We start from the raw sequence: 15,849 nt of genomic DNA, 5'->3' as shown, positions 1-15,849 counted from the left end.
TTTCTTTTCCTTTCCTTTCCTTTCCTTTCCTTTCTTTCCCTTCGATCCCTTCCCTTTCCTTGCCTTTCCTTTCCTTCCCTTCGATCCCTTCCCTTAAATTCCTTTCCCTTCCCTTTCCTTGCCTTTCCTTTCCTTCCCTTTCCTTTCCTTTCCTTCCCTTTCCTTTCCTTTCAAAACTATCAATCAATCCTTTCTTTCCCTTCGATCCCTTCCCTTTCCTTGCCTTTCCTTTCCTTCCCTTCGATCCCTTCCATTTCCTTCCCTTTCCTTTCCTTTCCTTTCCTTTCTTTCTCTTTCCTTTCCTTTCCTTCAATATTTTGCTGCCTGATGTGAGTTCATTATTTTTTTTTAGTTTTCGGACAAAGTTTTATGAAATTTTATCTACATACTTAGTTATTAGATATTTTGTGGTTATAAAAAAATAGTTAACCGAATCACAGAATCACTTTATATAGTTTTTTTTCTTCAGGAACTGTATCTTTAGTTGTTAATAAAGGAAAAAATGCTCATCTATAAAGTCGAAACTCCTAAATATATTGATAATAATAAGAATAGCAGTGTTGATAATGACGGTCAAAATAATAACAGTGCATACACGAACGGTCCCTTGTCAACAACAGCAACATGGCCGAGCAGGCGGAGACTATGCGGGGCACCGTGGCCTCCATGCTGCGGGGGATAGAGCGGTGAGTACAGTGGCTGCACTTACCGGGGCTGCAATATTAGTCTTAGGGAGAGGTTTGAGAGTAAAAAAGGTGACGTGGTGGCCGGCAACCGTACGGGACGCGGCCCTGAGGTGACTCCCCGCGGGCCGTCATTGTTATTATTATGGGTTTTTAGCGTGATTTACCGAGTTTTGAGAAGGCCTAGTGGTGCGGCGGACCTGGTATTGGGTGCTGCTGCGAGGTGCCTGCCCGGGGTCCCTACGGTGTGAATATATGATCTTTTGATATTTGTTTTGGGGAAGACCTAATTATATAGGTATTACTATAGAATTACACCCAACTCTCAGGGGGTTAACCCGGTAGCAGCGACGGGCCAAATTTGTGGCTTTACCGTGTAGCAGCGACAGGGCAAATTTGTGCCATGATATAAACCCCCAAAATAGATGATACATAATCTGATCACAAATGTTTTGATATATATTATGAAATGGTTTGTGTGAGTAGTGATTTTTTCTCATTTTTCTCACTTGGAGGGACTATTAAGAAACATGATCCCCGCTGCTACCGGGTTAACATTATTTCGGGCTGATGTTGAAGAAGGGGTAGCCATTTCTTGTAGAGTTAATATTTACTGTATGGATTCGTTTTCAATTCCCGAATGCAGTGCAATAACAAATGACTTCTGGAAAATAGAAGGGGGGTTGAAAAGGGCAGAGCCCCCCCATTAAGGGGGTCAAGGGGGACAAAGCCCCCCCCCATAGGTTATTAGGTTAGTTAACTATTTGGCATGTGGCGTGGGCCGGTGGAAATATGCAGTGTGGGATGGGATGGTGGTGGGGGTGGTCCACTACACTGGCCAGTGATGACGGGTGGGATCAGAGCAGTGGGTGCACCTCAGGTATTGAAAAGTCAACCATTTAGTCATCGGAAAAAAAATATATATATAATAAAAAGCATCATGTTTTGCCCAGAAATTAAGTGTCTAAAAATGAGTAGGCTACCCTTTCTTCAACAATCCCCTAAACAAGATGGTTCAGATGTATCCAACTAACTCATATTCCTGGGAGGGGTATTAGTTTTAAAACTCTGATTATTGTTTATATGAACCTTAGCCCATTCCAAAAATAGAATAAAACACTGAAAGATATATAAGTGACATCCCCAGTAAATGTACAGCATGAACAGGTCAACTCACACACAAGCATGTGCCTTACATTCATTTTCCTTAGTTTCACTCTCAGCACTTACAGTCATCATCCAACCTCTCCAGATACAACCCCGAGAACATCGCCACACTGGAGCGCTATGTGGAGCTGCAGGCCCGTGAGAACACCTACGACCTGGAGGCTAACCTGGCCCTCCTTAAGCTGTACCAGTTCAACCCCGGCACCTACCAGAGCACCGTGGCCTGCCAGATCTTGATGAAGGCGCTCACCAACCTGCCACACACTGACTTTGTCCTCTGCAAGTGTCTCCTTGGGCAAGACCAGGTGAGGGTACAAGGGGTTGGACTCTACTTTTGGAACTGTCAACTTCACTTGGCAAGATTTTTTTTTTTTTATCAAAAGTGCAATGATCCATTCTTAAGTGATGATTAAGTTAATTTATGCTTTATTAAGTTTTAATATATAAGGTCATCAACCACTATTAGGATATTAGTCTCATGTACCAGTACTAGAATTCATAGATTTGGCTGTACAGTAATTTTGCCTAAACACATCCCTATATCACACAAAAATGTATTACTCTTATATATTTGAGTTTTGAAGAGTTGAGGAATATGCAACATTTTCCAGATGGAGGATGACAACATCAAGCGCATCATGTACCTCCATGACCTGCTGGAGATGTGCCAGTTCCGAACGTTCTGGGAGGAGAAGCACCAGTATGCTGATCTGGTAAGGCTCACAGGACACAGATTTTCATTTTTTATTTATTTATTAATTTATTTTGTCACCTAGTTGAAATTGTTGATTGATGCATGGAAAAATGCCTTCCAATGATAACACATTCAGCCCTTTGTTAAGAATTGTAGCTTCCTTGATCTTAGTTCTTATAATTTTTTTTTTAGACTACATTGATAAAAGGGCATGTAGGATTTTAACAGCACAGAAATAATAGCATGGTTTTATACTAGTCCTTCTGTAAGGTTTTAGCTCTAAGTAAGCATTTGATATGTTGTACTTTACAGACGACTGGGATCAAAGACTTCAGTGATAGTATCCGCAAGTACATTTGTCACGTTATCACCATCACATATCAACACATTGAGAAGCATGTGTTGGGGCAGCTGCTCGGCAACATTGATGGTATGTTCGAGTGCATGTGCGTGTGCATGCGTGTGTTCTATTTGGGCACATTCAATGCACAAAAACATGGATTTGTAATATGAGGCGTCCGGTGGTGAAGGGGCGACATCACCAAATCTGGCATTTTTAGTTAAGTGTACCATGTGATAGGCACATGCATTTTCTGTGATTTTCAGTCACAATGCAAGGTATACTGATCCTTATAACAAGAGAATCGAGGGTGTACTAGTAATAAGTGTGAACAAGAATTCCTCATTATCATGTAGTGGTTGTCGGAGGTAAAGAGGCATCATCGCCAGCAGAATGAGAACCAATAAGGAGCTGGTTTTCCCACCCTTCCTGCTGCTCTGCCAATCACAGGCTGTGCTGCCCACCAAGTGGAGCGTCTGAGTTAAAACCCGGGAAGTAAACATTGTCCTCAGGGACTCCTCGTATTATTATTATAAAAATTCATAAAGAATCTGCGTTTTGGATTAAAATGAAATGGGCCATACTGTAGTTTAGGTGAACAACATAGATTTTAAAAATCCACATACATTATGGATATTCCAATTATCATAACCAATTTCCAAATGGGGGTATAAAAATTTAGCTATAAAATTGATTTATTTTTCAATACAAAAGAAAAAAAAATCTTATTATGCAGCTAGGCCATACAATTAAAATGAATACAAACAATAACTTGGTGAGTCAAGAGGAAAGTGCAGTACACATAAGTAAACTTTGAATAAGATTTACTCAAAACTAGGTTTTGGTGATGTCACCCCTTTACCTCCGGACGCCTCATATCAATGTCAAGTACTGGGGACAGTCACCCTGTCACAGTTGTTCATGAGTTTTCTCCCTGAACTGGTTGAAGCTCACTGACAGACTGCAGAAACTTTTCTAAAGCTACTTTCACATTTTCCTGACAACAGTTTGGAGTTTCTGGCTTCCAACTCTTGTAATTTTCCTCCTGCCATCCACACTTCAGTAGTCTGCAGATGATTAAATTGTTACCATTAGCAGCTCTTCTGATGTATAATGAGTGTATGACAACCCAGTAGGAGTCTAGCTACTAGAAACCCTTTTATTTTACAACTCTGATCCAGATGAGCATTATGGATTTGAATCTCATCCTAGCATATGCCTTTCAGATGCAACTCAGCTGGCATGGATGAACAAGTATGGCTGGAAGATGACTGAAGATGGCACCATCTTTGTGGCCAACCAGGAGGAGACTGTTAAGACAAAGAACATCACAGAAAAGATTGACTTTGACTCAGTGGCTGGCATCATGGCTGCCTGTAGATAATTCATGTGAACCCAACACTACTTCGGAAAAAAATAAACGAACTATTTGATAAGATTTTTTCGTTTGTATCCTTATCTCATTACTTTCCATTTTGCCAACAGTGGACTCACAAACTGAACTGCCTATCCTTTAGGGCAAATGGAGACCTCTGCCACCTCCATCTCTTTAAGAAATTTTCAGAGAAAAATATAAAAATAAGTAGGATCATATTAAGCAACTACTGCATGTGTATATATGTGTCTGTATACAAATGTAAATGTATGATTTTGGGCAAGGTGTACCTCCTGCCAGGGTTGTGCTGAAACCTTTGGGCAGCATCAAAGGCTGATGGGGAAGCTATCAGAAGATTCCTAAATGTGACCAATGTTAGTTGTTCCCAGGTCCAAGTCAGGTGGACCACATCTAAAATACTGGTCTGCTGAAGGTTCCTGGCATGTGTGAGGCCATCTTCCCACTGGCAGGATCCTATTGGTTGCTGTGTCCTCAGGTGACAAACAGGAAGCCTCAAAAGCAGATATGGGGTTCTATGCAGATCATGGGACCCCCTAGCAGCTATGAAGGAACTGACCAAGAATACAGTTTCCCTTAGTCTTCATTGAACTAACCATGGCAGCTGCCAGACCTGCTCCATAGCAAGGGGTGCTAACAGTCTGGCAGGTTTTGGAATATCATCATAATCAACCACTAGCTATTTATCCACTGTAGAACACCCTCAATGTTTCCATCTCTGATGATATATTTGAAAGTGTACTCCATTCTGCTCAAAATGCTACTCTAATTTCATGGCTCCACCTGATGCTTTGCCTGTCCTGGCCTCCACAATTTCTAAAATGCCACTTGTTTTTACTTTTCTTGTCTATCTGTTATCAATCTTGCCCACGTCCATTACTTATTCTTTAGAATTCAAGGTTTGTAATTAATTATATTTACAGGTTGTATCAATATCTCTACGATCTCATTAAATTTTGTACGTTTTTTTCTGTTTGGACAAAGATAAACTCGTAACTCGTTTAAGGACCGTCTGAGTTTCCGGTAGAAGGTAATTTTCCTCTCGCCGCTGAGTGAGACAAACAATAACCGCTGCTGCCCCGAGGCGGGCCAGGGGCCAGGGCCGAGGCGACGACTCATGGAGCGCGACGGGAGAAAGTGTCCGGAGATGCTGGAGGTATCTCATAAACTCATCTGATTTTTACTTCTGCATGCATCTCGAAGTAACGTGTCGAAGGGGTTCTGCTGATGTGATGGCACGATGTGGACAAACTCCTTTCAAAACTGGAAAATTACCTCCTCAAAAATTTAAAGGGACCTAAAATTAAATCTATTTCATGTCTGTACTGTGTGCTTAAAAGTTGAATAAAAATATTGATGAAATTATTGGTATTAATGCGTAAAGTGACCGTCTATTGTCCAGAAGACCATCTTTTTTTTTTATAAAAGTACGATCATTATTCCGAAAATCGAGGAGAAACAGCTTCCAGGTAAGTTTGACTACAGGCCGTCATTTGTGTGGCTGCGGTAGTTTTGGGTTAGAAAGATATAATTGCAATGTGGTGAGTACGACAAAGAGAAGAATGGTAAAGTTGGCAAAAGTGTTCCTCGCGCAGTGCTGTGAAAAAAAAGGGCACAAATGTCTGAATAAGTGAAGATAAGTGACTATTTCAGTTTAGAAAATTACGTAACACTGAAAAGGAGGGGGTATATATAAGATGAAGGGAGGAACGAGAGGAGGAGGACCTAAGAAGCGATACAAAGCGTTACAGGTCAAAAGAAGAAGAGAATCTGGCAACGCCGAAGCAGCGTTACCAAATTATCGTACTCAGCCACTCAGCATATCGTATTTTCCGGTTTCTGACGTACAGCTTTCGCAAACAGACACCAATGAGTAATGATTTTAACGATAACTTTAACTGGAATTTCGTTATCTGTGTGGGTAGGAAAGTTTCGGGGCCTGGAACTGATATTCGCTATGTTTTGAGTACGACAATTTGGCAACGCTGCGCCGAAGCTGATGTAAACAACACCTCCACAACGAAGAAGAAGAAGAAGAAGAAGCTTGACCACCGCGGCTCCTCACACAGGCTCAGCACCAGCCCCCGCAGCCCCCTGAAACACTCCACAAGCAGCAGCGAAGGGACAGCCCCCACACCTCGCCATGAACGCCCCGCCCACCTTCGAATCATTCCTCCTCTTCGACGGAGAGAAAAAGATCATCAAAGAAGTCGACACCAAGGTAAGTGACGCTATAGAATAATACCCACAAGCTTAGGCTGTAGGGCTGTGTCTGTCTGGAAACGTGTTACTTGGATAAAAAAACGCATCAATGAATTTATAGATATTAAAATAAATACCACTTGGCACCAGCACCTTCCGGTATAATTCCAGAACTACACCCATCCCTGCCAAGGACACGTGCTCCATATTACTTGGCTGTTGCAGAATCACTCGTTCATGATACCGAGTTCGTGAAATATGAGTAAATTTCCAGAACTTTACCCGTGGGACACTGTTGGACGAAACTATTTTTTCTTGTAGTTTTTGGTGTTATGAAATAATCTGCTGTTTCGGTAAAGATTTGTTTTAGTACCGTGCCAGTATCTCATTATCTTCTTTATGAAACATCTCTATCTCTTCATATATCTTTTCTACAAACCTTCAACAGTCATGGAAACGCTTTCAAAATCCAATTCAAGGACTTTTTTTACTCTTGAAAATAGGGGATAATGTTCATGAAAGCGCGTCGCCTCCGCTGGCGGCGGCTGCGGCAACGCTGCAGCCACCGCAGCCGCAAAATAGCTTGCAGAGGGTTTAGGGTCGGGGAGCATATTTGAACTACTCCAACCTAACTTTACGACCTACCACTGTTTCTGTTGCAAAATCATTGAATCACTAATATAGTGATTGACTTTTCAATGCCTGTTGTGCACCTGCCGCCGCAGCTCTAAAATAGTTCGCAGATCTTGATAAATAATGCGCAGGGCAATGTGCAGGTGCATAACATGCACATTCGGCAGAGAGGGGTTTAATGTGCTTACTGTTTCTATATTTCACTCGCTGCTCTTAAAGATCACAAGTGGACAAACTAGAACAAAACCAGGTAAATTAGTGTTTTCCTGCTGTGTTCTCCCCCAGTGCACATGCGTGATGGACAGCAGAGCGACTTGTTTTTGCGAGAAGGTATTTCTCGCAACACTGGCCTGCGTAGTGGGCCGCCGCCGCCATGTCCCATCCTGCGCTGCAGATTTCTGCCACCCCACACTGCTTGCTGAATAAATTTAACCTTTCTTAACATAACCTACTTAATGGGGAGGCTTCGCACCCCTCAGTACCCTGAACGGGGGGGAGGGGGGGCTTTGCCCAACTTTACAGTTTTTTTTTTGCCCCCCTCTTTGCTCCCCTCCACCCCTTCACAGGGGGGACTTCACCCCCCTCAACCCCCCTTCTATTTGTGATGGAAAACCATTACGAGAGTGTGTTTTATGGACACAAAATACTTCATATAGCACCAAGGTGTTCTTTGGTGTGAGACGGGTGACGTGCTGGAGTAAAACCAAAATAAGGTCTGGGGGACATATTGAGAGACTTATTTCCATTTGTCGTATATTGGCAATGGAGCACAGGCCAGATATGGTTAGGTTAGATTTAATTGTTAGGTCAGGTTAGATTTGGTTATTTTGAATTATTTTTGATGAGTATGTGATACGCTTCGTGCTGCCCTGTTCATTGTTGTTGCTGGTGGTCGGCAGCCCAGTGACAAGGCAGACCATTTTGATGTGAATAATGACGTAACAAAGTTGTGGTGGGATATGACCTGGTGTGTATATGTGTATGTGTGTGTTACTCAAGGAGGCAGACTTTTGTGATTCATTATTTATTCTTGTCTATCTATTCTTAACAACCACACAGTACCAAAAATCATGTTATATTACGTGTTTTGAAAGTGTATGGGTTTGGGAAGGGGGCAGTTTGGTTTGTCTTAGACCAGGGTTGGAACCATCCCTAATTTTTTTGCAGGGTGGGTTAAGTTAAACACATTGAACACATATTGAAAAATCCAAGATTTTTTTGTTTAAATTGGCATATTAATATATTTAGTGTGCTTTACATTAAAGCAGCAACTAGAACACAATGCGAGATCAGGAGCATCTGCTCAAGACAAAAGAAAACCAGTGTATGATTTATTTTTTATGGAGATCATTATAGGTTTTAAAATCTTAATGTACATGTATGTAAAATGTCATGTGTCAATATGATGCAAACCTACATTTATTTAGTTTTTTTTTTTTTATCCCAACCCTGTGTGTGACTGATCCTGCTGCATTATTATTTCAGGTGCCCAATGCTGCCATCTATACCATCAACAAAGAGGACCACACGTTGGGTAACATGATACGCCTGCAGCTGCTGAAGGATCCAAATGTGATGTTTGCTGGATACAAAAACCCTCATCCTCTTGAACACAAGGTTGTTCTCAGAATACAGGCAAGTCATCCTGAGTTTTAATCTTGTTAGAGGTGATTATTATTCAAGTTATTTGTGTGGGTATGGTAATTATTTTTTTTGCGTTCATTCATATTAAAGCTAGGCAGCAGTAATATTTGTATTGTCATAAAAAGTATTTATTTATTTTACTACAGCATTAGCTAGTGGAGTCAATTCTCCCTTGAACAGGTTATAAGTAAAATGGGAACTTTAATCCTTTGTGTTTTAATCAATTTATACCTCTGTTAATTTATTGATACTATAAATGGGAAAAAAATGGGAAACATCCAAAGGCTTCTCTACTAAGCAAACTTTTTCTTTGTCAGACATCGGATGCAAGCTACACCCCTCATGATGCCTTCATGAATGCCATCACAGACCTTATCTCAGAGCTGTCCCTGCTGGAGGAACGCTTCAGGGAGGCCATCCGGGAGAAGAAGGAAGGATTTGACTAGGCACCAGGGGAGAGTTTCACTGGAAGGCATTAACTATCACATTCATCCTGGCATCCTTGTCCTCAAATTTTCACTATGATGAGGTCTGACTAGGTAATATTCATCATCTCACTAGACCTAATCAGTCTCCTAGTCTCCATTACCATTACATAAATGAATTTAATGATAATTTGACAAATTTTGACTAATCAACACACATTTCCCAATCCATTTGACAGCCCTACCTCTTTCATCACTTATACATTATCATCCCTTATTGGCCTTGTGCTGCACATTAATTTGGAATAATTTTTAAGCATCTGAAACTAGACAGTGGTTATTGATTCACAAGTATGGTAGTTATTCTCCACTCAGGGAATGAAACATGAAACATATTGCATTGTGCAAAGTTTTTGATTGAAATATTTGATAAAATGGATCCTGCATTTGTTTGTTGTAAATTCAAGTTGATGTAATTTTAATGATGTGTTCAAAAGCTAATTTTTCACAGTATGATTTTTTGGATGGAATTTGGTCTGCATGTGAAAAGCTGTATTGTTTCCTTGTCCAAGCCTTAGTTGATCAAACAACAAAGAAATTAATATTTTTAAGTTTCACACAATTGTTTCTACAATAAGCATTTTCAAAGTCATTATCATTATCATTATTAATTATGTGAAATCTAGTTTGATATGTAAGTAAACAAAATTACCAAAAGACTCCATTTTTGTCATATCCTTGGAAAGCAGTGACATGTTGGAGGTTAACATATCAATTGACCAATAGAAAGAGGAATGTTCTACTGGAGGGAAATAGTTTTTTTTGCAATAGGCAATTCTTCCCTGCTTCCTTGGGAGCCTACCAGCCCTGTACATAGAACATGATAGAAAAAAGGCTATGGATGAATAGATGACATTCAATTAATTTAAGGAACAGAGTAAATATTTACTGTGCATGTGCGAGACTGGTAATGCTATAGAGACAGCCAACACATTAAGAGTTGGAGATGATAAGGAGTAGGGACTGCAGAATGTTGAGATACAAGGGGCATGAGAGATGGGAAGATGGGGTATTGAACAAGGAGGTGATGAGAATGTGTGGTGTCGAGGATGTGTTGAGTGTGCTAAGGAGGCAGAGGTTGAGATGGTATGGGCATGTCAAGAGGAAGGAGGAGGGTCATGTCCTAAGAAGAGTTGCAGAGGTAGAGGTAGAAAGGAGGAGACCAGCTGGAAGACTGAAGAAGAGGGGGACATGAGAGGAATAAATAGCAGGGATGAGTGAGTATACAACTGTCAAGGAATTGAGAGACTCATAGTCTGTCCAACCCCATAAGGGAGAGTATGGATGTTAAACAAAAGGAAGGAGGAGAAGAAAGGTGCAGGCCAGGGTTGGCAAAAACCAATGTTAAAAAATGGTTTTAAACCATTTTTTTTGTTTAAACCATGTTATTTTTGGTTTAAACCAGTTTTTTTTGCTTTCCAGTATTTTTATTCAGTAATTCTATCCATATATACATACATGAGTTTAAAAAGGAATTATATATAGATTTAGAGATGGATTTAGCAATATATTCATTTGATCTTCATACAATCTGTAAAAAGAGGCAAAATGCAGCTTCTCTAACATGATTTTTAATTGCAATGTTAAAGAGTAGTAAAACATGAAAGACCTCTTCTTATTTTCCAGTTGCATGCTACAAAAACAGTTGTAAGAGAGAGAGAGAGAGAGAGAGAGAGAGAGAGAGAGAGAGAGTGAGGGTGGGGTGGGGTGGGGTAGCTTTCCTGGCTATATCCTGCACCGCATACTGGCGCTGCATCGCGCTCCCCGGAGTTAGGAGCGCTGTTATGATGACTCAGAACAACAATTAAAATTAAAACCTTAATACCTGATGAAACTAACAAAGATACACAAAAAAATACTGGTTTTACTGATGGGTTTTTGGTTTAATGGGCTCGGCCAGGCTGCCAGGTGTTGTCAGGTCAGGTATTTATGTAATAGATCTGCCGCAACAATAAATGTACAGTACTCAAAAAACACCACCATCATAACGAATGAGACGGGGTCTGGAGTTAACAAGTAAGGTGTGGACGTGAGCTCTCACCCAGATATCCCTCATCTTGCGGCTCTAAAAATGACAGTTCGGCGGCTTCACCTCAATGAATCGGGGTTGGACCGTGTCGACTCCACCAATTCTACCTCCATGCCTCGGACCCACAGAGGCAGCATGACGTCACCTCTTTGCCACGCCTCCCCTGCGCGTGAACAGACTTGCTCTGTCTGTTCCTTGCCGTCATGTCAAGAATACGATTGGTAGTGACGAGATATTATACTGTCAGCTTTTTATTGTAACGGTCTAGCACTTGTTACCACCACCTCCATTAATTTGTTCGTATCAACAATTGCGGAATTTTGTGCATGTGATTATCTTAATAACTATCAATCATCAGTATCGTAGCGTTATCAGATTATGGTGATAATCTTATGTTCAGTACACAAACAACGCAAACACTTCACGTGTGCCATCTCTTGGATTGGTGCACACACACACACACATTTCATGAAGGCTGTATCTGTAGCAGGACGGAGAAGCACTGAGCAGCACCCCCTAGCTGTTGTGCCTACCTCCCCCTGAACGAGTGAACATCGGAGCCATGCCGACGACCGTAGCATCGCGCTGGCCCTGCTGGCGGGCCAGTGGTATGCAGGAGTACTAACCATTTGTACATTCAGGAGATTATGTATAACTATGAGCCTATAGAAAACTTACACCATGCTTAAAATCTTTCTAAACAAAGTGCAATAACAGTAGAACCTGTATTTACTACATCATTACCATTTAACAAACATCAACTTATCGATATGAAAATAATGTTATCCATCATCTGCACAGGAATTGCAATCTTGTTGCAGGTTTTCGTCAGCGGTGAGAACGCAAATTGCCCATCCGACTGGACACTCCTCCGTGACGTGTGTGTGTGGATCAGCGACGAGGAATTACCATACCGGGAAGCCTATATAGAATGCAGGGACAAAGGAAGTCATCTCGCCTACATAGAAAGTGCCCAAGAAGACTGCCTGCTGGCAGGTGCAGTTAAGAGTCGAAATGAAGCTTGAACTTAATAGGACAAAATGCCACACTTACGTGACCGATATTTTAAGACAAAGGGCTCCATGATTGGCAGGTGCTCTGTCTGTGAAGCGGAAGAAGTCGGTGTGGATAGGCCTCAACGACCTGGATATTGCTAAGTTTTTCGTGTGGGTCGACAACAAGCCATTCACGTACTCCAAGTAAGGCTCGCTTATACTCCACAAGGCTTACACGTACGCTTCTGACAAGTTATAGTGGACAATATTTTTGTTTTCATATTCTTTTCATATCTCGGGCATCTCTAGGCCACCGTAGTCTCATGACAATATACGCAGGAAAATCTAACAACCATTCCGGAGAGAGTTCAGATATATGAGGGTGACGAGAACGACAAGTTGAGGGATGTGATCATCACTAGGCAAGTAGTCCAGGATGAGATTGGTAGGTTGAAGAAAAACAAATCGCCGGGCCCAGACGAAGTATTCCCAAGGGTTCTGAAAGAGTGCAAGGAAGTCCTTAGTGGCCCTCTTGCCGATATCTTTAAAATGTCGGTAAATTCTGGGTATGTGCCCAATCAATGGAAAGTAGCTAATGTGACGCCGATTTTCAAAAAGGGAGACAAGTCAGCCACCTCAAACTATCGCCCAATTAGCTTAACATCAGTTGTGGGAAAGATGTTAGAGTCGATTATAGCCAGGAGCATTCGGGACCATCTAGAAAAGCATAATTTAATTCATGACTCACAACATGGGTTCACAAAGGGTAGGTCTTGCCTTACTAACCTGTTGTCCTTCTACACTAAAGTAATCGAGGCGGTTGACAGAGATGAAAACTATGACATATTATATCTAGATTTCAGTAAAGCGTTCGACAAAGTCCCTCATCACCGGCTATTACTAAAATTACAGGCTCACGGCGTAGATGGGAAAGTTTTGAGCTGGATCAGGGCGTGGCTTAGTGGTAGGAAGCAGAGAGTGCAAATCAATGGTAGGAAATCTGAATGGGGCAGTGTTACGAGTGGAGTCCCACAGGGGTCGGTGCTGGGTCCTCTGCTTTTAATTATTTACATCAATGACTTGGACACAGGAATCAGTAGCGATGTCAGTAAGTTCGCAGATGATACCAAGATCGGTAGAGTAATCCAATCAGACAGCGACGCTACCGTTCTCCAGGATGAGCTTGACAGACTATATGATTGGGCGAGGAAGTGGCAGATGGAATTCAATGTCGGGAAGTGTAGCATTTTGAGTGTAGGTAGGAATAACCCCTTACACAATTACTCCTTAAATGACACTCCTCTAAGCAGGTCTGGGCGGGAGAGAGACTTAGGAGTCCTAGTGAGCGCTGACCTCCGTCCTAGGGCTCAATGCATTCAGGCTAAAAATCGGGCAAACAGAGTACTAGGTTTCATCTCAAGGAGCGTGAGCAATAGGAGCGCTGAAGTCATCCTCAAACTTTACTTAGCACTAGTTCGACCTCATCTCGATTATGCAGTTCAGTTCTGGTCCCCCTATTATAGAATGGATATCAAGATGTTAGAATCTGTACAGAGGAGGATGACGAAGATGATTCAGGGAGTGAGGAACTTGCCTTATGAAGACAGGCTAAAGCAGTTAAATCTACACTCTCTAGAAAGGCGAAGGGTGCGAGGAGACTTGATCGAAGTTTATAAATGGATGAAGGGATTTAATAAAGGGGATGTCAATAAAATTTTGAGAGTGAAAGAGCCAGGTAGGACGCGTGGCAATGGTTTTAAGTTAGACAAATTCAGATTCAACAAAGACATAGGCAAGAATTGGTTCACTAATAGAGTGGTGGGCGAATGGAACAGGCTTGGGAGCCATGTTGTGGGTGCCAATACCATAGATACATTCAAGAAGAGGTTAGATAAAGCCATGGATGGTGAGGTAAGGTGGGGTTGAGTGTACAGGAGCTGCCTTGTATAGGCCAACCGGCCTCTTGCAGACTCCTTACGTTCTTATGTTCTTATGTTCTTACGTAACTTTGGAAATAGCCGAGAACTGTGTGTGTGTGTGTGTGTGTGTGTGTGTGTGTGTGTCCACTCCATTGTGTCACACCACAACATACAACACCAGTTCTACTTACCATGCACTTAGTTTGTCACTTTGGAGAGGATAACACAGTGTTTGTCTGTCTGAACCCAGTTTCCACGCGGGGGAGCCGGCCGTCACCGGGGCACACGCCGAGGAGAACTGTGTGGCAATGACTAGCGCCATGAACTACCAGTGGAGCTCCGAGTACTGCTTCGACCACCGGGCGTAAGTGTCGACCTATCATTTTATCCCCAAGAACAACAACAACACTGTCTGAAGGATAAAAAAAATAACATGCGTGGTGCTGCATATCAAAAGAGCTTAAGTTTCATTCCCTCTTATTCAGTTACCGGCTAGACAGTTCCGTGATAACAAAATCCTCAGCTTGGTTTCAAACTGTCGAGTTTCATTCGTCTCACTCATTGCTGCACACTAACCAAATGATGAGGAGAGTTTGGCGTTTTTCACCAACACGCCATGGGAACGGGGTATGCATAGCTGTGCTAAAACATCATCTCTTAGTTATGTGGTATAACAAGCAGGTTGATGAAGTTAGTGATGACTGTTTCAGATTCGTGTGCCGCATGGACCTGCAGTAGAGGAAACTGGCAGTTAACTTCTCGAGAACACCGGGCCAACGGTCGACATACGAGTTTGAAGAAAAGCTACTAATAATTTCTTGCTGGGTAATAAATATGATGTCCGTCTAAATTTTTTAAATGGACGCTTCGCCTCCAGAGTCGTAAATGTATTAATTTCCTCAAGAGTCATGGACAAGCCCCCCAAAGACGTTCGTTGCACAACCCAGTCCTCTCTCTCTCTCTCTCTCTCTCTCTCTCTGGCAATTTATGTTTTTCTCTACCCTCACAAGCTGGTGTTTGGTTTCCACAACATTTAGTTATCATAACTATTGGCAGATATGATAGCTGATAAGGGGGAGGCTTCAGAAGGAGTGTATAAAACAGCAAAGGTCATAATAGTTAACAGTCCACCATCAAAAAGCTATCAGCCTTTAGTACTTGCGACAATCACCGTCGGGGATGTGGGAGGACGAGGCGGAGGAGAGCGGAAGGCGGCACAGCAGCGTCATGCATCCCTCAGCAGCAGCCTCGGCACACTGTCTCGCGGCGCACACCGTGAAGCGGGTTCGAATCATGAACTGTCTCGATTCCTTGGTTCAGAGATTCCGATTCACCCAACAGTATTATTAACGGTAACCTACTAAAATAAATCCTTCAGATTAAAATTTGCACTTAAGTACACGAGTATGCGCTGGCTTCAAAATACCTTGGAAGGGTTGAGGAGTCGCGATGGTTTAAAACATAGGATCTACTTACTGTGGCGGTGTTCGGTGTATATTGCAGTCAAGGGAGCAACTCGAGAGCAAAAAAATGTAAAAAATATGCCCACTAAGCCCTGGTCCTGCACAAGAATCTCTCTCTCTCTCTCTCTCTCTCTCTCTCTCTCTCTCTCTCTCTCTCTCTCTCTCTCAACACCTGGAAGAAAATAAGTTAAACTAAGACATA

At 42.1% G+C, this 15,849-nt stretch overlaps 2 protein-coding genes and 1 long non-coding RNA gene across 3 annotated transcripts; all 3 read left to right on the top strand.

Annotated features, from left to right (window-relative positions):
- The first annotated feature begins 527 nt into the window (after positions 1-527).
- LOC127009594 (eukaryotic translation initiation factor 3 subunit K-like) lies at positions 528-4,320 on the top strand. The gene is made up of 5 exons (XM_050882798.1): positions 528-686; positions 1,936-2,155; positions 2,462-2,563; positions 2,857-2,974; positions 4,111-4,320. The coding sequence occupies exons 1-5, from the start codon at positions 625-627 to the stop codon at positions 4,266-4,268; spliced, it is 660 nt and encodes a 219-aa protein (XP_050738755.1). The 5' UTR covers positions 528-624; the 3' UTR covers positions 4,269-4,320.
- Positions 4,321-6,281: 1,961 nt separating this feature from the next.
- LOC127009590 (DNA-directed RNA polymerase II subunit RPB11-like) lies at positions 6,282-9,900 on the top strand. Its single transcript, XM_050882797.1, has 3 exons — positions 6,282-6,498; positions 8,598-8,747; positions 9,074-9,900. The coding sequence occupies exons 1-3, from the start codon at positions 6,421-6,423 to the stop codon at positions 9,200-9,202; spliced, it is 357 nt and encodes a 118-aa protein (XP_050738754.1). The 5' UTR covers positions 6,282-6,420; the 3' UTR covers positions 9,203-9,900.
- Positions 9,901-10,927: 1,027 nt separating this feature from the next.
- LOC127009593 (uncharacterized) lies at positions 10,928-15,746 on the top strand. Its single transcript, XR_007762091.1, has 3 exons — positions 10,928-12,469; positions 14,435-14,548; positions 14,895-15,746. It is a non-coding gene; the product is annotated as an uncharacterized LOC127009593 (long non-coding RNA).
- Positions 15,747-15,849: the final 103 nt, after the last annotated feature.

The sequence above is a fragment of the Eriocheir sinensis genome, chromosome 41 (assembly GCF_024679095.1).
Source record: "Eriocheir sinensis breed Jianghai 21 chromosome 41, ASM2467909v1, whole genome shotgun sequence".
NCBI classification, from domain to species: Eukaryota; Metazoa; Arthropoda; class Malacostraca; order Decapoda; family Varunidae; genus Eriocheir; species Eriocheir sinensis.
This window is presented reverse-complemented; position numbering and strand designations above follow the sequence as displayed.